At 42.3% G+C, this 26,741-nt stretch overlaps 1 protein-coding gene across 1 annotated transcript; it reads right to left on the bottom strand.

The window, feature by feature from the left end:
* Positions 1-19,964: 19,964 nt before the first annotated feature.
* LOC135301767 (tetraspanin-7-like) lies at positions 19,965-23,214 on the bottom strand. Its single transcript, XM_064422185.1, has one exon. It carries the CDS (start codon positions 23,139-23,141, stop codon positions 22,425-22,427), a length of 717 nt encoding a protein of 238 aa, XP_064278255.1. The 5' UTR covers positions 23,142-23,214; the 3' UTR covers positions 19,965-22,424.
* Between the last annotated feature and the right edge of the window lie 3,527 nt (positions 23,215-26,741).

A 26,741-nucleotide genomic window follows, 5' to 3' on the forward strand; every position in this document is an offset into this window, starting at 1 on the left:
CCATGGTTGGAGTCAGCATGGTAGCCTTGTTCTGTTGGGGCCAGCACCCACACAACAAAGAGTTTGACAGCTTATACACATTCAGGCTTAATGCCCCAGTACTTCCCCCTGGGAGGGGTTTTCTTTGAGGGTCTTTTGATGGTTTGTGGCCCCTTCCAGTGACATGATTGCTTCTCTGGCCCTGTTTCTAACTGTGCCAGCTGTGCCTCCTTAGGGAGGAATAACTTCAGGCCTCTCTGTGAGTGCCCAACACCTGCCCTGGGAGGGAGTTCTGTGCTGCCAGCCTTCTTGGGGGACAGGAAATTGGTATGATGAAAAGCATTACCTCATCTCTGCAGGACAGGCTTCTTAACAGCCTTTTACCTAATCTGGCATAAAAGTGCTTTGTTTAAGACATCAGTCCCACGTTATGAGGGAAACAATAGCTGAGCTCAACCTGCCCATCCAAGCAAAGTTCAGCCCATCACACATCATTACATACAATGGGGATTTTATGATAAGCAGTATGCAGGACCTGTAATTTACATAATGGAAAGCCACCATTCCTCCTTACCTTACCTCAGTTGTGCCCAGCTGTATGGCCTCTTTGGCCTGAACAGCTCAATACCATAATGGCAGCAAGGCACAGGGCAGCTACTGCCAACAGGACAGAGGGTTGGGGACAGCTGGAGGGCCTGGCTGTAACACCCCCAGGTCTCAGAGCAGTGCAGCACGGAGCTGATGGGGGACATGGAGCTCGGTCCTGGCTGCTGGGAGATGGGACTGCAATGGCTCCTGCTGGCTTGTGTCCTTCCAGCCCTGGGAAAAGGCACTGTGTGACTCCAAGTAACAAATCTGCACTTGCACAGCCTGGGTCTCATTCCACTCAAGGTACAAGAGTGCAGCATCACCTGTGACAGGATTGCAGGCAAGGTCAGTGCCCGGCCTGTCACTCAGAGTCACCTGAAAGCAATGGCACATAGATTCTGGAGATGAGGAAAATGCCCCACTGCAATTTTTTTTGATTAATTAAAACCATTATTGTTCAGAACTTGTTAGACACCAATAAATAACGGTTAAAAAAAAAAATCCACAGGAAATTGCCGTGAGACTTGTTACTAAAAGCAAGGTGAAAGAACAGGACCCTGAGGCTAGTTTTAAAGTGATGTGACTTCCTTATGCCACTGTACTTTCAGTTGTCAGTAGGCAGTGTGGTGAATTTCTTGCTGGCTGCAGTGGCTCAGCTGACAGTTTCACAGGCGTGTGGGGGAATCCTTGAGGCTGCCCATTCACTCCCCACTTGGTACAGTTACACAGGCCAGTATGGGTCTGGAGTGATACACCAATATATGGAAGTACCAGTGTCAGGCAAAGCAGATTTTCTCAAACTAAGGATCTGAACTTTGTGAAGTGTTTTGAGAGCAGCACAATTCAATAATTGGAAAGAATTTCATTGTGCAGAAAACACAGAGCCAGATTCTCAGGAATGTACCCTTACTCATCTGATGAGTGTGGTGTTTCCTAGGAAGAGTTGCCCACAAAGGTTCACATATTGCCATTTCATTCAAGAGCAGGAAGCAAGTCTGTGTGGACAAAGTGATACTACTCTGTGATACTGCTGGTTCCTATTGATTTAGCATCTGTTGCTGCCCTTGTAGAAATCAATATCAGACTTGACTGGACCTACTCAAAGAAAGAAAGGAAGCCATATACCTTTCCTCATCCCTGGGATAGGCTAAACTCAGAGAACACCCCCTTTACTCATCTCTACATGTTGTGTTCCAGCAGGTTTGCACCAATCCTTTCACAAACTGGAGGCTGCTGATGTCGGGCACCCAGCTCGGAGTGTTGGCACAGCCCCTGCTTGCTGAGGGCAGGTGGTGGCCCACACATGGTGTTTCACTGACCAAACTGGCAGACAGCATATCTTGGCTGATGGAGGGATAGATAATTGATGCAGGCACATAGCAAACACTGCTCTGCTGAACTGAAAGGAAAATTTTAGTGTCTTGTCCACCAAAGGGACAAGAATGACCAAAGAGGAGAAAGATGAGACAATGCTGCATTTTTTAAATGTCTGTTCAGCCTGGATTGCATTTACATCTCCATCTGCCTTGCCTCTGCCTAGTGGTTTCAGCTTGACAGATCTGATGACTCACATTCTTCAAGGCTGCTTTCCCATTTCCTTCACAGGAAATAGGACTGTATGTTGAGAGCGCAGAAACCCCTTTCTCCAGGGTACTCTTACTCAGAGTACACTTGACAACCAAAAAGAGAGACAAGTGTGTCAGAAACATCTTTTGAGCTATATTTAGGCTGTATAAACCCAGCAAGAGATCAACCATTTCTGTCTCACAGCAGCTAGAGAAGTGCAGTGCTTCTGTGGGAACTTTTCTAATGCAATAATGATTTTAGTATTGATGTTACTAATATATAGCTATACTGAGTAAATGTACACATACACAAATATACATTTATATATATATATAAACTGTTCTATATATATATATAAACTGTACTAATTCTATATATACATGCAAATATGCATTTTGCATAGGAATGTTCATCTTCTGTACTTCACTTTGTAAATAAGCTATACTTAGTAATTTCTTTTCCCTTCATTTCCCATTATCACATATTGGGCCCAACCCATCTGGTTACATCTTGCTGACTGCACTGGCATTTTCCAATGCTCAGCCTGCTGGTGAGGATGCTCTGGTCCTGCTGGGTTGGTACTGTCAGTGAGTCAGGCCCTCGTGGGAGCTGTTCTCTGCATTGTACTTCCTATGACTCCTCGGCACTAAAACCCAGGGTAGAATTTCTCTCTGTGCTGCTGGGGGCACAGTTGGTACAGCTGGCAGTCACTTTGCACATTGTTTGTATCCCCAGAGCTGGCTCCCAAAGCCAGTACTGGAGCAGAGGAAAGCAAAGCAGAGATGAAGCTCCTGTCACTTTGTCCCAGCCACTGGTTATCTGCCGTTTTAAAGAACTGCAAGGTTAGAGCTGGCAGGCTGTAAGAGATGCTGCACTGAGGGAATTGCATCTCCAGCTTGAGGCAAGCTGGTCACTGCCCTCTCAGGCTTACATCAAAAGGAGCACTAATGAAAAGCTAAGGCTGAGAGCATGAGCCCAGGCTCATAGAGCCACTGAGTGAACGAGAACTGAAGACAGCCTCAAACGCACTTGACCTAGCACTGCGTAGGGAAAATTCTCGCCTTTATATCACAATCACAGAGAGTATTAATAGGAATAGTGAAAACCCATCTTTAGCCTTTCGGTCAGAGAGTTCAAGAAGCTCCAGAAGAGCTCATCCTTATTATCCCTGGCTTATAGTTACAGACACTGAAGCACAAGAAAGAAAAACAATTTGTCCCGAAGCTACTCCAGCTCTGTCTAAACTATCTAATCTAAAGCTGACAGTGTGCCATAGGTAGAGCACTACCTGCCAGCAAAACCAGGTCAGGATGGTTTTGGGTTCTGCAGGAAAGCTCTCTGAACTCTCCTCCTACCAGAATTTTTTTTTTTTTTTTAATTCTGACAGAATCATTGTGGAATATTGATCAAGGAATGTTTCATTTTAAAGACGCAACATCTTTTCTCATTAAAATAATTCTGCTAAAATACATGCCACAGAACACATTGGGAGTTTTTAACAATAATTTTTGAGACATCTTCCAATATTTTCTGGCTTTTAATGATGAATATTTCACTCTGTCTGTAAACAGACAGTAACTAATGGCAAAATATTCTGTATACTTTATTTACAAGAAACAAATCTTCAGCTTTTGCTATTCCCCAAGATGTTAGCATTTTTTAAGCAGTTTACAACATTGGACAAGCAAAAATAATTATTAATTACTGCCATGCAATTGAGGATCTCAGGGTTCTGCAGGTCAGATTCAAGGAAATGCTGGCCTCCCAGTCCTGTTGTCCTCAGTGGTTTTGGATGCTTCTGTCTTCTTATGCTTCACTGATTTGCTGTTTGTTCACAGAATGGATTTGCCTGATGTCAGTGCCAGCTTCAACTGAAAGAAGTTGTTGGGCCTCCTGCTGCTCTCGAGAGCAAAGAAGTTTACTGACTCTTGCTTAACTCATTTTGCTTTATAATCACAGGGCTCATAGCAGTCACCAGTCTAGCTTTCCACAAACACATCCAGGGACAGCAAAGACTACAATAAATCCCTGAAAGAGGAATGCATGCTTCACAAGCAAAATTTGACATCTTGCATGAAATGAGACAGAAAACCAGCCCATAACCCACACCACTGCAGATGGGTGCCTGTAAAGAAAAATTACACATTTAGAAGATTATACCAGTTTTTTGCTCCTAGAGCTTTTATACCATGGCAATAACCCCATGGCAGTTTCCCAGCTCCTGCTCTGGAATAACAAGCTTGTGCCCAGACCCTGAGGCGCACAGCGGAGGAGACAGATGGGTACATTTTGTTGCTGAGGAAAAGAGTTTCTGAGAGCAGTTCAGGAACTTCTTTTGCAAAGTGATGGATGTGTTCATCCATGCAAACTTGGAAAAAGGATGTGCCACAATGGGGGCTAAGAAAACTCTGTACTATTTGTCCTCTATGTACAGTCCTGTGGACTTCACATTGACAGATTTATCCTGTTATTGGAAAGGCTTGAACAATATAAAGGAGTGACTAGATGTCTAGAATAAATTAATAGTCAGGAGAAGGGAAGCCTACAGGGAGATCTTATTGTGGCCTTTCAATACTTAAAGGGGATTATAAGACATATGAAGACAGACTTTTTAATAGGGTCTGTAGCAATATGACAAGGCGTAATGGTTTTTAACTAGAAGAGGGTTTAAAAGAGAGTTTAAACTAGAAGAGGATATATCTAGATTCAGACTAGCTATAAAGAATAAATGGTCCAGAATAACAAAACTGAGAGTCTGAGAAACCTGGTATCCCAGGTTTCTTCACAGGATGCTTCACATGACAACAGAAGTGGCAGAAGAGTCAAAGGAGCTTCTGTGAGAAGCTTAAGTATCATGAGAATTGCTCCAAGGCAATGACAGAGAATATTTTAGTGCTTGGAAAGAAGACATGAAGGGTCACAAAGGTGATGGAGGTACAGGAATAGCAGAAGTCTTCTGATGAGATAACTTGCTAATTTAGCACATGCTACATCCTAGTGTTTGGGCAGCAGCAGTGCTTGGGAGCTGCTGTCACAGAGCTGCTCCAACCGAGCAGGCAGCCAGGCCAGAGCCCTTGCACTGCTCCTGCCATCCTCAGCCTGCCTGCCTGGCCTTGCAGCTGCCCCTCCTGGAGGGCTCCTGGGCGAGCACTCATGGCTTTGGTCAGCAGAACACACTCTGCATTCCAGAGGGATGCCCACTTCCTTCTTTCTGCAGGCCAAAACGTTACCCAGTGAGAAATGAGAGCCTCGGACCTGCAGCCTTGGCTGTGCAAGGCATGGGGACACAGGAGGGATCACTTGACACTGATTTCTCAGGAGAGCTGGCGAGGAGCAGAACATGGGTGGGTCAGAGCTACCAAAGGCAACAGGCATCCTCTGGTAAGTCAGACACAGCCAAAGGCCATGTACACAATGCTTATCCTTAGCTGGGCCAGTCACTGACTTGTCTCTGCTCCCCTCCCCTTCACCCAAAGTCCACAATCTGTGACATCCCTGCCTGCTGAGCCCTCCTCTGACATTTCACTCTGTTTCTCTACCATATAACTCTTTGCACACTGTTCTTCTCAAGGCAATTCTTACAAATACTCTGCCTAGGATTCACTGCCTGCTTCTTTCATTAACCAGTAACCCAGTACCATAGGAGCAGATCAGTAAACAGAACCAGTTGGTGCTGATTTCCTCACTGCTCCAGCATCTGTAGTCTAGAAGTTTACATTCAGATGACATTTAATGTGTTGTCCTGGACCAAAAATTCCTGCCAGGCATGTATGTGAGACTTGTCATTGTCTGAAGCCTTATATCTCTACCAGGGGCTGGTTTGTACCTCTGGTAGAATCTCCAGGGCAGTTCTATGCTGGAGAAGCTGCACACACAATAGATTCACTCTGTAAAATAAACCAATGTGCAGCTGGCAGATGTGACAGGCAGTTTTGTCCAGAATCACACTACTCCTTGAAGCCAAACTGCCAGAGATGATGTTGTTACACTCTCTTCTCTCCCTCAGCCACCCCCATAACACCTCACTCCCAGAGCTACAGATCCTGGACTGGTGGGAAGCACCTGCTCTGCCTCACCAAAGGCTCTGCCTGGCTGCAGCTCATCACCACAGCTGCCATACAGGAGGCTGCAGTACCCTCCCAGCAATGAGGAAAACAGGGAGAGCCAGCAGGTGCCAATACTGTTCACCAGCTCTGGAGAGCCAAACTGAGTGGAGTTTACCAGCTTTGCTTCACTGAATGTGAAGCAGCTTCAGATTTGCCCACTGAATGTGCTAACATTTAGCTACTGTGAAGTAAAATTAGACTAAAATTTACAGTCTGTTTACTACCTCTGTGTGACAATTGTGTGTGTGTGTGTTTACTCTTGCTCCATGCTAAGCGTTAAATAAATCCCTCATTTTCACTGAAGAGCAAGTTTGCTTTATCAAAGGATGGACCAAAATACAAGACTGCCTGTCCTAGAGTACTTAATGCCTCCCAAATCCACTTTCTGGCCTCCCCCACCAGTTTCTTGTATTCTCTGGAGCTGATTCCATTAGGAAATTCCTTAGAGACAGGAATACTAATGTCTTCATCATATTGTTGAGATTTTAAATGTTCATTTGTTGTTTCTGCTTAGGAAGCCAGAGACCATGTGATAAGTGATACCAAATGTGTCCAAATAAGCTATGATTGTGCTGAGCAATCTATCAGTTCAGAGTAATAAATGACTACACAAACAGCTAGCTTTAATGATGTTTCCTCTGCAGATTTATAGCAGAAATAAAACCCAAGCAGCACAGACAAGAACTGTTTAGCATGGATGTCTGATACACACAGACTTTATAGCATTGAAGTTGGTGCACCTGAATGCAAACTGAGGATTTTATGGTATCATTTCCATTTTCTTCCTGCGGCATGTTAATAAAAGCAACAAATGTATGAATAAGATAACATTGTTTCTGTTAGCAGTCAGCTAACCAACTTTCTGTGTGCACTAGCTAATTGTATGTGCTCGTCCAATTATGTCTTACTCCTGGAGAATAATGCCTAGTATTTAGCAGAACTGTTATTCCAATGAAACATTGCCTCCAAATGTTTCTGTTAAACTATCTTCCTCTTGATAGCTCCCTTAATCACTTTTTGAAATGTTAATATGGATCTGGCCTTGTGTCAATATATTGAACACTGTTCTTTTAATTAGAGTTCAAAGGCAAAAGCTTTACTGATGAAATTGAGTCAGCTCTCCTCTACATTAGCCTGGACCATTTATTTTGCTATCACTTGGCTGGACGAGGAGCTGCTCCTGCTGGCAGGAGTCCTGCTGGGCTGTCAGGATGGGCCCACTTGTCTTCAGCAAGGCAGAGGCAGCAAACTGGCCCTTGTCCTCAGACAGGCTGTGACTGAAGGGCCACCTTCCTGCTGGGTGCCCTCCATCACAGCAAACTCAGCCAGCTGAAGCCTCTACTTCAGGGCCATAACCAAACCACCAATCACAGGACACAGAAATTCAGGGGGAATTTAATATGGACTGCTTTATTCAGGCACAGGACCTTTTTTATCATCTGAATTGTTTCCATAATTTAGTTGTTAAGGTTAGCCAGAGAGTTCTGAGAGCTCCTTACTTTAATACATGTGAGGAAAAAAATTATAAATAGAGTTGTAAAATATTTTCTGAAGCATTGCTTTTTCTGTCTCCTGAAAAAATGTTGGGATGAAAATACCTGACACACATACAGGAAAAGAGATGTGTAAGATGGAAATAGAGATGACAGCAGATACACATATGAAATTAGTAAATGAAAACTCACAGATAATATAACAAAAACAGCTTTGCAATTTTGTACAGGCAAGCAGCCTGAACAAAGCTGTATATTTACCAAAGATTGCACAGGTAAAATAAAGGTGCTCTATGTGCTATACCTAGACTAAATGTCAAGGTCAAATGCCACAGTGCAACACTCCTCTGTGAAATGAGTTTTCACTGACCTTCTTGCATCACCTCCTTACCATGCTGCTTTCAACACAGTGTAAACACTGTGGATAACAGATGCTGCTTTGGGGAACAGGATTTGGGGGTAGAAGCCCTGGTGTCTTTTGTTGGGATATTAAAATTGTAACTTGTCTGATTTTATAATTAATGTGTCTGTTGCCAGCTGAGTTACCATACCCAAAGAAATTCCTTTGGGCAAGCATAACCTCTCCCTCTCTGAGGGGTTTCACATTTTTTAATTCAAAGGCAGCAATACAGGCTGAGCATACCTACACTCTGTATCCCAATTCTTCAGGTTTCTTCTTCAGCTAATGGCTTATACAAGCCTGCCAGCTTACAAGACATCAGGCTCCAGCCAGGCTGCTTCAGGATTCCACACCTGTCTCACCTGCAGGAACCATCCCAGCACTATCTGAGGCCATATTAAAAAGCCCACAGTTCTCCACCTCAGCCACTTTCAAGGTGGACAATATGAATACAGGTTAGGTACACTGATTTATTCACCAGTTGCAGCAATTCCACTGCCTTTCCATGGTGGTATGAAGTGAGGAATTCAGCTCAGTTCTTACATTTCCTGGAAAAATATCCAAATAAAATTTATTTGGCAATTTTGGATCAGTGGGTAAGAACTTTGAAGTGGACAGATTTTCTCCCCTTTTCCTAGGGTTCAGTGTTCTGAAGTGGGATGGAGCTCTTTCTCTCAGCACCAGCACTCCTTTACTGTTAAAACTGTCCTGTTCATTAAGAATCTTGCAGTAAGAAAGATTCTTTCTTGCCAGTAAGTCTGGCACAGTGAAACTACACAGGAGACCAGGCAGAGGAGCTGCTTGTGCCTGAGCTGTCTGAGCTGCAAGGTGCTGCAAGGTGCTGCTCAGTATTCATTTGTTTCCTGCTGGGAGCTGACAGCTCTGCCCGGCAGCGCTGGCTGCCCAATGCTCTGTGCAGGTGTAAAAGTGCAGGAAACAGCATTTCTACACACAGCACACAGCTAGCATTGCTAAACAGCTTGTGCCAGCTGCCCCTGCTCCTCTCCCCCTCCCACCAGGAGACAGACCTTAATAGTGTTTGTTGGCAGGAGCTGCCTTGGGTACGCACATGGAAATGTTTCCATTAACTTCAACTTAGGCATTGATCACAACCACGAGCTCATGCAGAAATGAAAGCTTCAAAAAGGAACCAATTTCTATTCCTTCTGAAAAATTAATCCAAAAGGTGACATTCTGTATGTCATTAAACCGGTTTGGAATAAACCCATTGAATGTCCAGTTTTTCTGGTTAATATTCACACATATCCATTATTAACATCATTCAAAGAGACAAAATGTTTTCATTTGTTGCCATTATGTGTCTTCTGTCATTTGGTATGATTTAGTATGATAAGTATTTGCAACAATCTCAGCCCTTATCCTGGCAACTACATTTAATAACAGGCTTCCTAAATTACCTATAAGAGAATTTAATCAGACAATACCTTACCTGCATATTTCATTAATTATGCATTTACCCAGTGGCAACAATTAAAGTTCAAGCCTTGCCTGAAGTTAGACTTAAGAATCAGCAAATGCATTTTTAACAGTTTAAGGCTAAAATCACCTTTTATGTAATTTCTTATTGAGAAATAATCATAGTATTGTTCTTGCATGTAACTTGCAGACACAGGCATTTATCTGATTTTTTTCATACTTTTTTTCTTACCATTTGTTATCAACCAAGGTAAGTGCATATCTTTGCATGTGTTGTACAGTCTTTTCTATCAAGAGTTTCATAATCAGTTTCTGGAAGAAACTAAAATTTTTATATTGCAGCATGAAATCTAAAACTATCACAAGTGTAGGTGACAGAAATAGAGAAAATATGTTTCCCAAAAGCTTATGTAATACGATCTGAATTAATCTCAATGATAGACAGGGAGAAGAAATTATTTTTTACTAAGTTGTCTGGAAAGAACACCCTCCTAACAGTAAGCAGCAATGTTTGTTCTTTCACTATCATAAGTCATATTTAGCTAAAAACATTAATCCCTCACTTCACTCACAGCTTTGATGAATAACATATTAATATTGCACAGAAAGAACTTGGAACATTTTCTCATACACCTGTCATGGGTGCTTTGTGTTTATGCTAATTTATTTTATGGAATTAGAGTGCTCCCAGTGGTACTGCAATGAAATCAGTGCAGTTATTGTAATTGGATGTACCGTGCCAGAGGAAAGGTCAGCTTTCAAAGAAGAAGGAATAATTTCACCTTTCCCTTCATGAGCCAGACTCCTTTCTGATGTGTACATACAAAGCCTAAATTTCCATCTCTTTTGTTAGCTGACAAATTTACTGAATTCTTTCTGGAAAAAAAATAAAGAAAGAACCCAGAGTAACCCTTAGCTGAAAGCATTTTCAGGCTGCATTTAGAAATCACTTTACTCATTTCTGAAGTGCAGTCACCCCAAAGTAAAATGGCTTTTCTAATAGGAAGCAGTGTCAGACAATTTCAAAGCAAAATTTCAGGGGGAATGGAGAGAAGTCAGGCTGTAATTACACCTGGTGAAAATTACCCAGGACTGAAGGCTAATAGAACACTTCTTTTTAAGTCTCGTGGGATTGCTTCAGGGACAGAAGGCAGCAGAGAATTCTCATCACGGGATAGGAGCAGATGAAGCAGAACAGAGAGATAAGAGCCAATCTGTTGAAGAGACAGAGATTATGTAAAGGATTTGGGCACTCACCACACAGAGAGTGGGGCTGGCTCTGGGTGAGCTACCTGCAAACTGCTGAGCAGGGTAGCTACCCACTGAGGCACAATACTGCAGTTTTGGGTTGGGCTGTTTGGAGGCCCAAGATCATCTCTGTGAAGCCCCACGGGTCCCTGCTTGTCCACATCAGCCCAAGCAAGCACTTACTCAGGAGTTTCCACATCTCTGTACACAAGCTGTCACATCCTCATGCTATAAATTTTCTGAACAAGTACATTCATAAATATCCAGGGATCTCAAAAGTCCCCAGGGAAATTAAACAGCTCTTTCTAGGCAGGCTTGGTGGAAACTAAAGTTAAACTCCTCTTTGGAAAATATTGGTTTTGCATAAGCAGAATTTATACCATTGTGCTGGGAGGGCAGTTCCACACCTGGCAATCCGTGGTTCCAGGTAGGATCATGGAGCACAGCTGGCAGCTCAGCCCGAGTGCAGAATGCAGCCACAGTGTGCAGCAGCCATACTACTGCTGGAGCCAGGCTCTCCCTCGGGGCCCTTCTCTCTGTCTGCAACAAGGATTAAACACATTTTATTTGTACATTTTCTGATGGGCAAGGTCAGTCTCTGAAAAGATGGGTATTGTATCACGTCACGCTGAATACGAGCGTCAGCGACCCATGAAATTAAAGGACGTGTTTCAGTATTTGCTCAGGACAGCCCAAGTTTCCCAAAGGTAGATCTGCTTGGAAAATCCTAGCTAGACTGAAGAAATTGTTGGTAGGTGGAATAAACACCTGAACTAAAAATATAAAAAAATTACAAGTGTAGCTTGAGTCCAGGGGAACAGAAAAGTGGTAGTGGCTTCAGCCTGTTTTGTTTCTTTTTTCTTTTTACATCAGAGAACAAGATACAAAACAAGGAAACAAAAATAATCCTAGAGATGTGCTATATCTTAAAATCTTTGAGGAACTAAAACTACAACATAGTGATTAGGGCAGCTTATAGGGCATATCAAAAACCAGCACTGTGGTATCTGCAAGGATCTGTCCGTTGCCAGGTTTTGGTAAGAATTTCAGTCCTCTGAGACATTGTGAGGAGAAACAGCTTGTGAAGAATTGTCTCTTTCCACAGCTGTGGTCACAGAGGTTATCCTCTGATCCTCCCCCTCAGTATGAAGTCTGAGACTGTTTAATGTGAGGTCTTGGTGACATACAAGTCTGCTGCCTCCCAAATCTGAAACCTAGATCTGGTGATGCAGTGAGTGGGGGTCCACATGAGTGAGTTGCAGTCTGCCTCTGTTATCCATGACTTTGGAGGGGCTTCCTAGAAATCCCACATAATGTGGCATGATATCCAGTTGCCTGAACTGTTCCCTGGTAGCTTGATAGACACTAGCTTTTGCATATGTCCATTGCATTGTTAAAAACCTCCTGGAGTGTCTCCAGCTGTATATGCATTTCTGTCTTTTTAATAACACTAACTAATAAATTCTTAGAAAATCAATATAACAGCACCAGAATTTGCCAGCCCAAACTTGCTCATTTGATGAATAGGAACAGTTGTGCAGCTACTAAAGAGACTAAAAATTTCTCAGCCTGACAGTCTCTAAAAAGGGAGACAAGAATTACTTTTTGAACACAAAAAGTGCAGATGACTGATGTTTGCATCAAGAAAAAAACTTCACGTCAGCTTTCCAATGTCTAATACAATTATGTCAGGCACTGACTTTTTATCACATCTAAAGGGCCCTCTATGAAAATGTGTCCATGTACCATTCTAATCTGAATGACAAGCAGCATTGCAAGCAGTGATTTCTCCAACCTACCACACCTGCTTGGTGTTTGTAGCCATAGTCTTGTTATCAGCCCAGGGTACAAAGGAGAGATTTGCAGAAGAAAGAAAAAGAAACTTAGCCTGAAACTGTACGGTACAGTTCTTTTTGCCAGAAATGGTGTTAATACCTGCCCTGTTGAAGTGCAAACATTTTCTTACATCAAACTTTACAAAACACTTAAGATAATCTGCCCGGAAATGAGATGTCTGGCAGCAAGGTGAACACCTGGCTTCTTGTCTGTTCTTTACATAAGGCACTTTATGTGCTCTACTTATTAAAAAAGTAAAATTAAGGGATTTTGAAGCTAGAAATTGCATGCTTTAATTGCAGGTAGTTGTTTAAAATACAAGCAACAAACCAGGAAATCCTTGCATAAGAGCATTAAGAAAAGGTTTCTGGCATTGATAAGATAAACTTTTATGTGACATTGATATAGAGGTTTTCTTGGATGGACTATAACAGTGTTTTCAGAGAGATGTTTCATTTACCTATTGAATTACTCTATTTGATCCAAATTTTAAATAGTTATCTTAAGCATTTATCTTCTCCTGCCTCTTATTTTATATCAAAAAAAGTGCTGCCTGGATTCCACAATTCAGATTTATTCATGCCCAGTGAAAGCAGGGCACTGTCAGACAGTAAAGAATTAGGAATATGGTGGCTTGTACTTTAATCTGGAGCATCCCCAGCTTTGGAGCATCCCCAATTTTCAGGCCCTGTGTGACATGTCAGGTGACATCTCATCAACAAATACAAGTATCAGAACAATTCTGAATTCCAGTAATCTCTTCATCTCTCCCAAGGAGATCTGTGGCCCAAAATAGCCAAACCATTCCCTCTTGCATTCTCAGCACCTTCTCTATAGTCCAGAACAGTTGAAGTCTGTATGTTCAACACTGTTACTCCCTGAATTTGCTTGCAACCTGCACTGGCACAAAGGATTTCACTGAAAGGAAAACTTCCTGCTGTGCCTGTAAAACTCCTATTTCCTAAAAGGCATTGTCCCAGCAGGCAGTGTACTGAGGGTACAAAGTGCCTAAGGGTACCTCCTGAGATGATACCTTTGGTCTTCTGCTTTCTAAAATGTGTCCACATGAATAAAAGTACCAGCTATAAACTCAAGGCATACTGTTTGATAAGTACAGGACCATTAATGTAACAGCCAATCATTCTCCAGGAGCTTATTGTGGACAAAATGTAGCTGAAATATTCCAAAATGCATTGTAGCACATTTTCAAGATCAAGATTTTCTTAGCAGGTTAAAATTTGTAACTCATTTGCAATCAGCTTTTATCCTGGCCTCTTCAGAGTGTATAACACATTCCCTTTATACAGAAAATAAAAATGCAAGATTGTGTTTAGCCTTATTCTACTACAAAAGCCACTGCATGCCAAGGCAAGGCCTCAAGAGCACTTGACTGGCCTGTCACATCTGTTACTACTCAGTGGCTATTGTTTTACATCTGGTTATATTTTTCAAGAGTTTTCATTCAATCCTTCTATGAACCAGCAGTTTGACTGTGTTCACAATGGGCATGGGCTCTCCCCATCTGGTAACAGCAGTGAGTGAACCCCAGAAGTGACATGCAGAGATGCTTCAGTCAGCTCTGTGGGAGCCATCACTGCAACCAGGAGCAGGGTTAGCTGTGCCAGCATGTGCTCTGCTCCAGATGGGCAGATTTGTATGGCACTCACCAACTGAGATGTCTGTCCTCTGTCTGGGCTTCTGCTCCTGGCTATGCCATGGTTCTTCAGCCCTTCTAAGCTGAAAACATCCTCAAGTATGGGTGAGGGAAGGACAACTGCACAATAGGAACTCATACCACTTCAACCCAAGTGCCCGCACTCAGCACAGCATCAAATCAGTCAGTCCAGTTTGAGAATAGAAATAGAAGATGAATGATGTACAAAATCTCTAAACACAAATATTAACTGACTTGTCCTGAAATTGCTGGGCAAGATAGTGAAAAAAATCACTGCTTCTTGTCTCTGGCATAGTGGGAGTGAAATTAAGCATTTGCCTTCCATGCAAGTAAAGAAAGACATATTACAATGCACTGGCTACCCAGTGGCAATATACTACACACTGTTTGCTCACGTAATGATTGTTCTTTCCCCCTCAGTTTTGACTCAAACCTAAAGTGTGACTTACATGTGTGTCAGTTCCTACAAGTGACCACTCTGTGATTAAAAACAAGAATGCAGCATCTGCAAATGTAGACAACTCTGATACCCAGAGAACTGCATCTTAGGCATACTAAATCATGCCACAAGAAACATGACGACAGCTATTTGATGACCCCCCAAGCCTTTTTGTCTCCAGGCTGAACAAACCCAGCTCCCACAGCCTCTCCTCATATATCATGTTGCCTTAGCTTCCCAACAGGCTTAGTGGCCCTGGGCCAGATAAGTCACATTTTATCAACTTTATCTTGTCCAAAACTGGGCACATTGGTCCCAACAAAACCTCATGAGTGCCAGAGAAAAAGAATTAATATTTTCTTTGATCCTGCTGTCTACAGCCCAGAATGTGGTTGGCTACCTTTGTCGCAAGAGCATCCTGCTGAGTCTTTTTCACCCAACCTCCACAGCTGCCAGGTCTTTTTCTGCAAATTTGAGAATGGAATAAACTTCCAGAGCCTTCAAAAGTAATCCCAAGGAGAACAATTTAATGTTTCCTTCTTATCTCTAGAATCTACACTTTGATGAATTGATACCCTCAGGTAACATTCCCATTTTACTTTAGCTCTTTACTCCTGAGCTGTGCTCACCCATGTGAGCAAACAGCCCCTACAGCATGGTGCCAGCACAGCTCAGATAACATTGCACTGACCTGTCCTGTAGGAAACTGCATGGACTACAGAAACACAGCACCACAGGCTGAGCACACTACTTCCACAGTCCCTGCATAAACCAGCAGGGATTTGGGAGCTGTGATGAGATGGACTGTGAGGTCTGCCTGCAGCCAGCAGATGGGATGGTCTTCTTTAAGATCATCAAATCCCACCATTAACCCAGCACTGCCAAGGCCACCATTAAACCATGTCCCTGAGTGCCACATCTACATGTCTATTAAACACCCCCAAGGATGGCAACTCAACCATTTCCCTGGTAAGACTGTTCCAATGCTCAACCACCCTTTTGGTGTATAAATTTTTCCTAATATCCAACTTAAATCTCCCCTGCTGCAATCTGAGGCCCTTTCCTCTCATCCTCTTGCTGTTGCACGGGAGAAGAGGGTGTCAAAGATTTTTTAAATCTCATTTGAGGCAAAAGAGCATACCTTAAAAACATGTAAATATAGGATAGAAATCATATTATAAAAGCCAAGAGGGAAGAACAAAAAAAAAAAAAGTTCCCAAAAATGGGAACTAAGGACCTGACCATTGTACAATAATGTCATAATTAAAAGCTGGAGAGGAAGCAGCAGCAGGAGAATTACTTTAATGAAACTTAGATGGTACAATTGAGCAAACTCTGAAAAATAAATGCTTAAAGGGAAGCAATTTTTTTATTATAGTCTCTGTGGACAAGCTGATTAATCTGTGTTTTGTATTATAAACTAGAAACAAACAAGACATTGAACAGTACAGGCTCAGAGAAAAACAGTGATGTTCTTTTTTAGGGGTGAAATATGTAGGAAGCACGGGAGAAATCTTACTGGATTCACCATCAGGGACAGAATGGTTCTTCAACATCACTGCTGAGCCCCATGCAAAAGGAAAAGAGCATGAAGAGTGTCTTAAGGCAAAAATTTAGTAAGAAATAAATGTGAATGTCATAAGCACACAAGGAACATCATATAGAATGGAAATAAATGATGACATCCCTGACACACTAGAAGCATGACATATAAAACATATGCTAGAAAGCTGACTTTGAAACAGCACTCACATCTTCATTTCTACTTGTCAGCTGTATGAACCATGTGTATGTCCCAATGCCCTCTATCAGGGGACTTTAAATTATCTGTACTCTTCTTTTAAGCCATGAGACTTGTTTTCTGGGACCTTCATTTTTTCTCCATTAAGTATCTGATAGCACATTTATTTTCTGATGAGTTTGCTCAGTGATACCCTCTAAACTTTATTAATTAAATTATTAATGTAATCACTAGAGCTGATCAAAACCCACTTATTTCCATGTAAAAACCTCGTTTATCTTCTGCCTAAGTTTCCCAGAATATTATAATTTTAACAAAACAACAGCAACAATACAATGATAATATATGCAAGGGGAGTGGAGAGGGAGTGTTGCTTAGCTAAGAAACAAATACCTAATTGAAAAATAGCTATCTGAAATTATTGTTTAATTATGACTTTCTGCCAAATTTTTCATATAATTATAAACTACTATTGCTAGAAAAGTGCTGTTACTAAAACAGGCAAATCAAAAGGCTTCTTTTCAAAAACCTCTCCAACAAGGAGCTCAAACTTTGAAGGACTGCCTGACCTTGGAGTGGGAAGTTAGAAAATAAAGGAATTTGTTCAAGGGAGCCCATAAGGTAGCAGAAAACTAATAACTGAGATTACAGACAATTACACTCTGGGAATAAGAAGTGGAATTAGAGGTAGGTGGAAGGGCAAAATGGATAAGAAAGTATGAACATGCCACACTGGTGGGAAAATTTGCAATATTAATGAGTTTCCAATTCTGCTTATACTTTAGTTATTCTGATGTTTTCTTTACCAGTTTCAGTGAACAACCTTTTCCAAATTATGAGATAAGTATATTTAGCTGTTGGATTTGTGCGTTACCTACATGATTATTTTTCCTGAACTCTGTACTGAAACTCAAGGTGCTTCTGCATCTGACAAGCCTCCAACCTCACCTCTTCTGAGAGTTTCTAGGCAAGAATGGCAGTACCTGGGACTACTGGGACACCAGTACACTCCGGCAAGGAACACGGCATAGGACTCCAGCACAACTACTGAGAAGAGGATCTTGTCCTAGAGGTGGCTCTTGGCACACTACACAGTGCTGTCTGCCAAGCCAAGAAACCAAAAGCAGAGGAACAGCCCAGGAACATGCCCTCAGACCAGAAGAAAAGCAGTAGAACTACTGTTATTGATGCTGACATTTTAACCAATATATTCTCAATCCCAACCCCCCAGTCAGTCCTAGAAGTGACCAGAGATACTCTCAGCACCCCATCTCTGTGACCTGGAAGAGGTAAAGCTATCTGAAATTATTAACACTAAGCATGAAAGATTCCTTTTCTTAGGTTTTGAGACCACACCACTGCTCTAAAGTGCTGATACCTTAAGATGATTCATCACAATGAAGACAGAGAAAAGCTGTAGAACCATTATTTTGGGAAAACTAGAAATGTGAATTACCAAGCAGTATTTGATCTATTTGTTGTAGTGTTAGGATGGAATGTGATAGTGTTTCAAGAATCATCAATCCCAAGGAGTTGTCTGTCTTGGTCAATATGAGCATTGCAATTCCCTTTATTTTGTTGTGGCCTTGCCTAAGACTCAAGATACTGTTCAAAACCAACAAATACAAACGTTATATTCACAATGTATCTGAGTACATATATATATATATATATATATATATATATATATATATATATATACACACACACACATATATATGTGTGTGTATATATATACATGTATATATGTGTATATATACATATGTAATGTGTCATAATTAGTCTGAGTACCCTAATATGATAAACCAGGGATACCATCTACAAAATTGGAATAGTCTAAGATTGAAGCTTCAAACACTACTTAACTCAAAACTTAGCCAACCTTAGAGTGACTCTAGACATGAGGAGAATGAGTGCACAGGAGAAGCAAAGCTGCACAGAAACCATTTCAAGCAGATTAGAGAGATCTTTATAGAATTAGAGCATTTTAAATAAAGTTTAATTTGATAATTTTAATTCTGTAGCCCAGATGAAATACTCTAAGAAATTCTATTTTGTAGATTTAAAAGCATAAACAAAAGATTTCCTCTTTACAACAGAGTACTGTGTGTCAATTGCAAATCAAAGGTAATATGAAGGACAGAATATGTTCCTTAGTTTTCTTCTTTTTTTCTGTCTCATCCACAAGCAAATCCATATATTTGAGCAATATCCCTCTGAAGAATATGTGTGATGGTGTTCTATTTGATGACATGGGACACTAAATCCTTGGATATTTGCATTTTACTGGCCCAGAGAGTAGATGTTGCAGTAGAGGGCACAACAAAGCAGGATTAAATTGTGATATTTTAAGCAATTTCTCAGCAAATTAAAATGGCACATTGAACAAAGTGAAATCTGCGGGTTTGAATCACATAGAGTTGAGTAGAAATATGTATTTTTACCATGTTGAAGCACAATGGGTGCACGACCAATGAAATATTCACTACTGCTGTCAAAAGGCTTACCCTACAAAGACTGAAACAGAAGGAAACAGAAGAATCACAGGAGATCCTACCACTAGGTTGTTTGCAGTCTAGTTTGCTTTGAATGTCTCTCCACAGTATCATCCTGAAAAGCTTAAACTTCAAGGAAACAATGTGACTGTCATTAACTTTTCAAGTTGCACAAAGTAAACAGTGGCATCCCCAAAAATAAACTATGCACATGTTGAAAGGCCAACTGTTTAAGTTTTCTAACCCCAGGATATCATCTCTTACTTTAAAATTCACCTGTTATTACTTAAAAAATCATCTGTTATAAAGGCCATTTTTAGTTCTGGTTTTCTGTAACACGAAGTTTAGCTACAGCAAATAATTCATATTGGACGAAATATCAAAGCACTTTTGAAGTTTGAAAGATTTATATTCTTGGCATTCTAGATCAGCATTATAAAATAGTCCTTGTTTCATAACAAGGGTCTAATCTTAGCACCCTGTTAATCCTAAATATTACTTTGTCCAAACAACAGAGCTGTTGTTTCTACAACTGCAACACAAATTGCTCCTTGATTTGAATAGCCAGTATGTTAGAATTTATATTAGTCTTTTGTAAGAAATGGTATGATCTTTTATTAAAATATACTATTTTGATGAGTGACTTTAAAGTGGAGACAGAAAACAAACACATATTCCAGCAAGGGATAGATGGTACTGTCCCCAGTAATATTTTCCAGTTACAGACATTTTGACCATGTAGAACAAAATGAACCTTGAATCCAGATAAATTTTAAAACTTAAAGTAAGATCTGGTTACTGAGCACAAAGAATTCCAGAAAATTGAAACAGCTACTGGGAATCTCTTAATCTGGAAATTAATTAGAGAAGAATGACATTTCTTTCTCACAATTACAAAAGTTAACATTGTTAATTCTAGGAACTGGCAATACATATTCAATAAACACACACAGCCAGTTCATTGAATCTTTGGTGATATAAATATATTTAGCATTTATGTGGTCATTGCCAAGGTTTATCCTATTGTAGTGAGGCCAAGAGTGCAGAGTGATGGTTTACATTTTTTAATTATTTATTACATTCAGCTGATGTCCCAGATTCAGACCCAATCACCATACAAACATACACTGGTACATTTCAAACTTGCTCTTACTCCTATTTTGATATTCTTAGCAACTTAAAACCAAAACAAATTCACTGAAGTACATATTTACACTATGTTTGAATGTGTTTTAACAGAGTACTTCATTTTTACTGACTACTATGTGTCACATAAAGCAACAAGGGTCAAAATCAGAAATAATTTTAGTCATCAGTAAAGTAAAAATAGAGCAATGTCATATGCTTGTAAATTTTCAGAGCTTATTAACTCAAATAAAGAAGATCTTTTTATAAAGCCAGTGCAATTCCATGCCCCTTTCCCACAGTCTCTATAATGCCTGTTTTATTTCATCTATAATGGATCTTTTGAATAATAATTTTTAAAACTCGCAACATGCTTCTGTCTCTACATTTCAATGTAAACTTCATTTCACTTGCATTTAGTTGCAAGTGTAGACATACAGCAATGCAAATACTCCAAGCTGACACGGTGACCTGTTTTGCTCTTAGCAGCTGCCAAACTTTATTTCTCAAGTACCATTTACCATACAAACTATACTTTTTGCCAGTTGTTAAAATTGTACATCATCTTGACTTCCAGGAAATGAAAGGAGTTCCACTATCACATAACTAAAAAAAAATGCAGAGACATTTACAAGCAAAAATAAAAAATATATTTTGTAAAATAATAAACATCAGCCCTCAAAAATAAAGCACTGTTTTGCCTACAGAGATTCCTAACACATTTCCAGAGTCCACCTATGCAGATGAGTACCCAAATGACTGCAAAGACTGTTCACACTACACTGTTAACCTGGAACACAATTATCATAGCTAAATAGCCACCTAATACATGAAAGAAAGCCTTTCCCCCAAAGTTGCTCCACTCCTCCCATGAAGCTACCAGTCATCTTCTTTACTCATTTGACCATTCTCCCCAGCTTTGCAAGTCACGTTCCTAAGAGATGCCATGTTCTGGAGTTCCTTTGTGGTTCTTTGATTCTTTTCTGAAATCATTCCTCCCCTGTTTGCTGGTTCAGGTGGGCATGTCTTTGTGCTGCGAGGTAGAGAACACATAAAAGTAGAGTTCACAGGTTTTAAGGAAGTGGAAACAAGCCGGAGTTAAGTTCTGAAAGTTCAGGACTCTCTGAAGTCCACGGCTTGCTTTTCCTCAAACTCCAAATGCAAACCCAGCTCTGTCACAAAAAAAAAACCCAAATTCTTGTAGATTTGTATTGCTGTCTGACCTGAATACACCCAGAGATACACAACAAGTCTTGGGGATTCTCCATTTACTCTCAGGTTGTACACAGGTCTGGCTTCAAAAATGTAGGTGGGGGCACACTTCAGAGACAGATCCTTTGAGAGAGGAAAAATGTTAAGAGTCTGAGGGCTGATTTTTAGAAACCCTTCTATGAAACAGTCAGCCTGTTCCATTTATCCTGATATTAACAGTAAAAGTTCAAAGCAAACTTCTGAAGGGCAACGAACCTTCTCTCCACTTGCCACCCCTCAGCAGATCTGATCGTACAGCTTTTGCCATCTTCTTGCACATGGTTTTAGGTCTTTTCAGCCCTGCAAAGATATATATAACACACTGGCTAAGAGGACAGGCATATCCTGAAGGAGGGAGTAACACTTAGAGCTGCAGCTCCACCTTTAGATAGAAATCGGCATTGGAAACACCAACAGCAGAAAACGCACCGGTAGCAGCTGGACACTCACACCGAAGGTAGGATATCTGTGGCAATGGGATGCACGATGCTGGGCAGTCCCTCAAGCAGCTCCCAGTGCCAGCTGCTGGCACGGCTGTCTGTGTGCCCCTGGACCAGGCCTGCCCCTCGTGCACTCCAGCAGTTTATCAGTAACATCATTTTCCAGTCTCAGAAGAAAACTTACATGGTGTCAAGAGACACCTCTCTTGCTCTCCTACATCTTCTACTCTTTCCTGGTCTACGTTTAGGTGTCTTGGTGTGTACACCACCCAGAAAATCAGTCAGCCTTGCCTCAGATGTCCCTGCTGCCTCAGAGAGTGACCATGCAGCCACCACTCCCTGCCGAAGTGGTTCGGAGGCTCCAGTGGGGACCTGCTGCCCTGCAGGACACACGGCCAGGCCAGCAGGCACCTTCCCAGCACCTTCCCCTCTGAAGGACTTGAGGTGCTCATAGCACACCTAACACAGCCTCCAGACGAATGGAGCCTGGAGAAGGACGCTCAAGTGGAAATGGTGAATCTGAAGGAAGGATATTCCCAGCGGGATATACTCAGTTATGTGGGAAAGAAGGGAACTGGAGGGGACAAGGGGCAGAAGCGGGGATCTCAGCGAGGGGTGGTGATGCCCAGCAGCTGGGCAGGGACGCGGGCAGCCAGCAGGGAGGCCAGCACGATACCGACGAGCTGCAGCAGCGCCAGCCCCAGGGCAGCGTTGGCAACATAAAACATGTTGCTGCCGACGAAGGCGGCCACGGAGCCGAAGCAGCCGTGGCGGTGCAGGCTGCGCGCGTCGGGCGGGCTGCGCTGGCAGCCGCGGCGGGCCCGGCAGCAGCTGAGGGGCACCGAGCCGTTCTGCTCCAGCCCCCAGGGCGAGACCAGCCAGTCGCGGTAGCTCTCCACACCGCAGCAGGACAAGGCGCGCTGCAGCGCGTCCAGGGCGTCCGCCACGCCGTCGTCGTCCCCGTAGGCCAGCAGCGCCCGGCGCAGCCCCGCCTGGAAGCCCTGCGCCAGCGTCTGGCGGTACAGGAGCGCCGAGAGCCCGGCCGCCAGCCCGGCCGCCAGCACGGCGGCCAGGAACGCGCTGTAGGCGCGCAGGAGTCCCCGGTGCTCCGTAGCGGCGCCGAAGCATCCCAGGAAGCCCCAGATGATGACAGCGACGCCGGTGGCCAGGAGGATGGCGGGGGCGCTGGGGTAGTCGCTGGCCGACAGCGCCAAGTAACTGCCCAGAGACACCTTGGCCCAGAGGCCGATGATGAGCATGGTCAGCCCCGCTGCCCAGAAGACGAAGCTGAAGGCCATGAGGGACAGCTTGAGCAGGGTCATGGTGCCCTCGGGCCCTGGCGTCGTGGGGAGGGCGGTGGCGGTCACGGTGAGGGCCGGTCACGGTGAGGGCCGGTCACGGTGAGGGCCGGGCCGAGCGGAGCACGGGCGGTCACGGTGAGGGCCCGCCGCGGCCGTCGGTGCCGTCGGGCGGAGCGGAGCACGGGCGCCCGGCGCTGTTCGAGGTGCGGCCCCGCCGGCTCCCCGAGCAGCCCTCGGTGCTGCCCGGTGCCAGTGCCGCCGCTCCTCCGGCCCGTGCCCCTTTTGAGGGCGCGGCCCGGGGCGGGCCGGCGGCGTTGGCCGCGCTGCGGGGCTCGGCGGGGGGGTCGAGCCGCCCAGGGCGAGCAGCTGCCTGGCCGCCGTCCCCGGGCTCCACGCTCGTCTCCCCGGGAGAAGTAAACGGGTGCGACCGGCAGCTGCCCCTGCCCGCAGCACTGCGGACCCTCAGCCGAGAAAAGAAAACATTCTGTAACAGGAGAGCTCGGTGTTAAACTTTAATGGCATATGCTGCAGCCCAGGCTTACCCTGGGCGAGGGACTAAACTTTTATAAGCACTAGGAGTAATACTTAACACAGAGATAACCTACAGGAAGCACAACGAGTGGTTTTGGTTTTATTTCTTTTATTTTGTTTACTTCATCAAGCTGTACTATTAAGACCTTTTGTAGAAATAAGCACAAATCTGTACCTGACTATTAACTAACTACACATTCAGTCAGTCACTCAGTTTAGATTTTCCCAACTGGAAACTATTTTCAGTGTGGCCTGGCCCTGTTAAATATTCATTTGATTTAGCCCATGATAACACTGAGCCGCTGAGAAGACATTAAAGCACGGCAAGGTACTGTTATGTAACTTGTGGCCCAGTAAGCTACAAGAAGAGATTCCTTATCAATGTAGTCTCATTGCAAAAGATAAGCTACCCCTACAAGTCAGATTAAAAAAAATAGTAGGAAACTGTAAATGAGACAGTGTCCCAGTCAGAGGTAGAATTAGCATCTCCAGGGGTTTAGTTTGTATGTGCAACAGTCACACTGAAAAAAAAGGCTGGTCAAACCCTTTTGTGACTGAATTCTGAGGTTTACTTGTTTCAGTGGTAACATTTTCTTGATTTCTTTCTGTTACAGATTTAGGGAGGGAAAGGAGGTGCTTTGTGTCACATTTTAATGCACAGGCTCAATGTGCAACTCATAGTTGTCAAACCATTAATATAGCATAATCATAACTGAAAAATCACTTGTTCTTTATTAGAGGCCTTGAATTCTGTCCATTCTCACAATCCATACTCCTAGAACTGTTTAGGTAAGTAGAGGAGGTAGGATTGGACTCCTTGAGCATATGTGAAGCCATAAATGATGAAACAGCTTCAGTGTCTGAAAAATAAACTTACTAGAGTAGCTTGATTTTTCAGACATTAGCCAAATCATAAATTATGTTTACATCTTAGTAATAAAAACGTTAAAGAATCTCATTAAATCATACAAGTGAATAAATTTTTATTGTATTACATGTGATATGTGGACTGGCAACATGATGAAAGAGAAGTGATGATCCATTCCATGTTGTTTTGGAAAGCAAAGTGTTGTGGAAATACCATAAGAAGGGACGATTCAGATGTGCCTAAGCCATTAAGTCAGAGAAGCAATACCAATTATCAAAGAGTGGTTACAAACTTGGGTAGGGAATTCACTGAGATTGACCCTGGGAAATGCAAGCCAATATATCCTAGAGAAAACTGGTGCTTAGTGACAGCAAGAAGCTGCATGCCAAACTGTGCGTCTGAAGGGCATGTGGGTGATGGGAGATACCTAATTAGGCAGTGCTCTGAAATACTGTTTGGCAAGGAAAAGCCATCTGCTTGAAGTATGAATTTTCCTGTTTCTTTACTCTTCTGGGTTGATAATGTCTTAAGTGTTACATCTTCTTGGCAAATGCATGATGATTTTGATTTAAAGTGATCATCTCCACTTCCTGTGATTTTTTTTTCCTGGAGTTTACACTTGAGATTCTGAAGTGACTATTTCCCATCACTCTGTAACAGAGGGAAAGAACAATGCAGAGATTCTTTATGGCTTTTCAAGGAAACTGAGCCTTTTTGTGGTTCTTAGTTCATGACTATTTAAGGTACCTCTGGCTAGAAGAATGAGTGGCAGTACTTGCACAGACAGCAAGATCAGTAGTTAGGAGCTCTACCACAAAAAAAAAAAAAAATGGGTAGCAAGAGTAGCTTAAAGTATTGGTTTAGTGTTCTCAAGTGTATTTTCCTTAGACACTTGGATGAGATTTTCATGTCATGATTTACTAGAGAGGTACTATAGATGCTAAAGTGCCTGCATATTTACCTTGGGGAAAACTAGAAGTCCTGTGATGCCAGCATAGTGTTCTGCTGGTGTTATACTAGTGTACCTTTGATGTTGTAACTATTTGTTATTGGTAGTTTGTTGTCTGGCAATATGCTTAAGAGCTCCTCCCAAGGACAAGATGCCTACTGGGCGGGATCCCTGTAAATACAAAACAAAAGTGTCTGCTACAGTAAAGTCTGATATTGCAATGTTTCATCATGTTGAGTGATTTCTTACACCATAAATTCAAGCCCATTGAGTTCAATAGAACTATTAATAGGAAAAGCAGTGTTTCAGTGTAAGACAAGTTATCTAATTCCAATTGAAATTATTTTTATCTAAAACTGAAAGTTATCTTTATTTTAAATTGAATCAGTTGAAACAGAAGTCATAGTTTTACAGACTCCCAGGGCTGTGCTGCATGGATGTGGTGCAAGTGCAGGTTAAATGGGAAAAGATGAACTTGGGGAAAGAGAATTTCCCCTTAATCTTTCCATTCATCCTGAGAAGGAAATGTATCAACATTTCATAACAGAACTCATTTCCAGTTGCAGGTCCCTTCAGGGAAAATTAATAGATTATGAAATAGCACACATTACTGGCCTCACAAGTAATCACAAACCCTTGGTCCAAGAGGAAATATTGGATAACTGCTCCTGCTCATCATCAGACTCAGAGATGCAGCCCGGGCAGAGCAGAGAGGCATCTGGTGGGGTTCCTACCAGCTTGCATGGCTGAGCAGATGCCTCCACCTGCACAACTAGGATCCTAAGGAAGAACTCAACCTACTGATCCTTGAAATGTACTAATGTACTTCACCAACTGTACTAGCATGAGTGCTATTTCTTTTTTTTTTTTTTTCACAGCAAGTTTATTTTAGGAACTCAAGTGTGTAATCTCTGCTATATATCAGTTACTTTGCTATTAATAGCAATGATCAGAGATGCTTTGAATTAATGATTTACTTCTAATGTGCTTTTTAACCTTAAAGTAAAGCACAAAATTTAATTTTAGCTGTACCTTCACTATAACTAGAGGAAAATATGATCCATGCCTTGAGCAAGTCTCTCAAGGAAAAATTCAATGTACTTTCCACTTACCCCACAGAAAATTATTATATGCTGGACATCAGATACATTTCAGCACTTTGGATACATTTCAGCTATGTATCCAAATAGCATACAGGCTAGGTAGGTAGTAAAGTGTCAAAATACCATGTCAAAGGAATAAAAAACCAAAGTAGATCTTTAAACTTTTCAGG

Source organism: Passer domesticus, chromosome 5 (assembly GCF_036417665.1).
Source record: "Passer domesticus isolate bPasDom1 chromosome 5, bPasDom1.hap1, whole genome shotgun sequence".
Classification (NCBI taxonomy): Eukaryota; Metazoa; Chordata; class Aves; order Passeriformes; family Passeridae; genus Passer; species Passer domesticus.

What these genes read in the sequence shown, in the direction of transcription:
- LOC135301767 (XM_064422185.1), bottom strand. Translation starts at nt 23,141, where the DNA reads ATGACCCTGCTCAAGCTGTCCCTCATGGCCTTCAGCTTCGTCTTCTGG.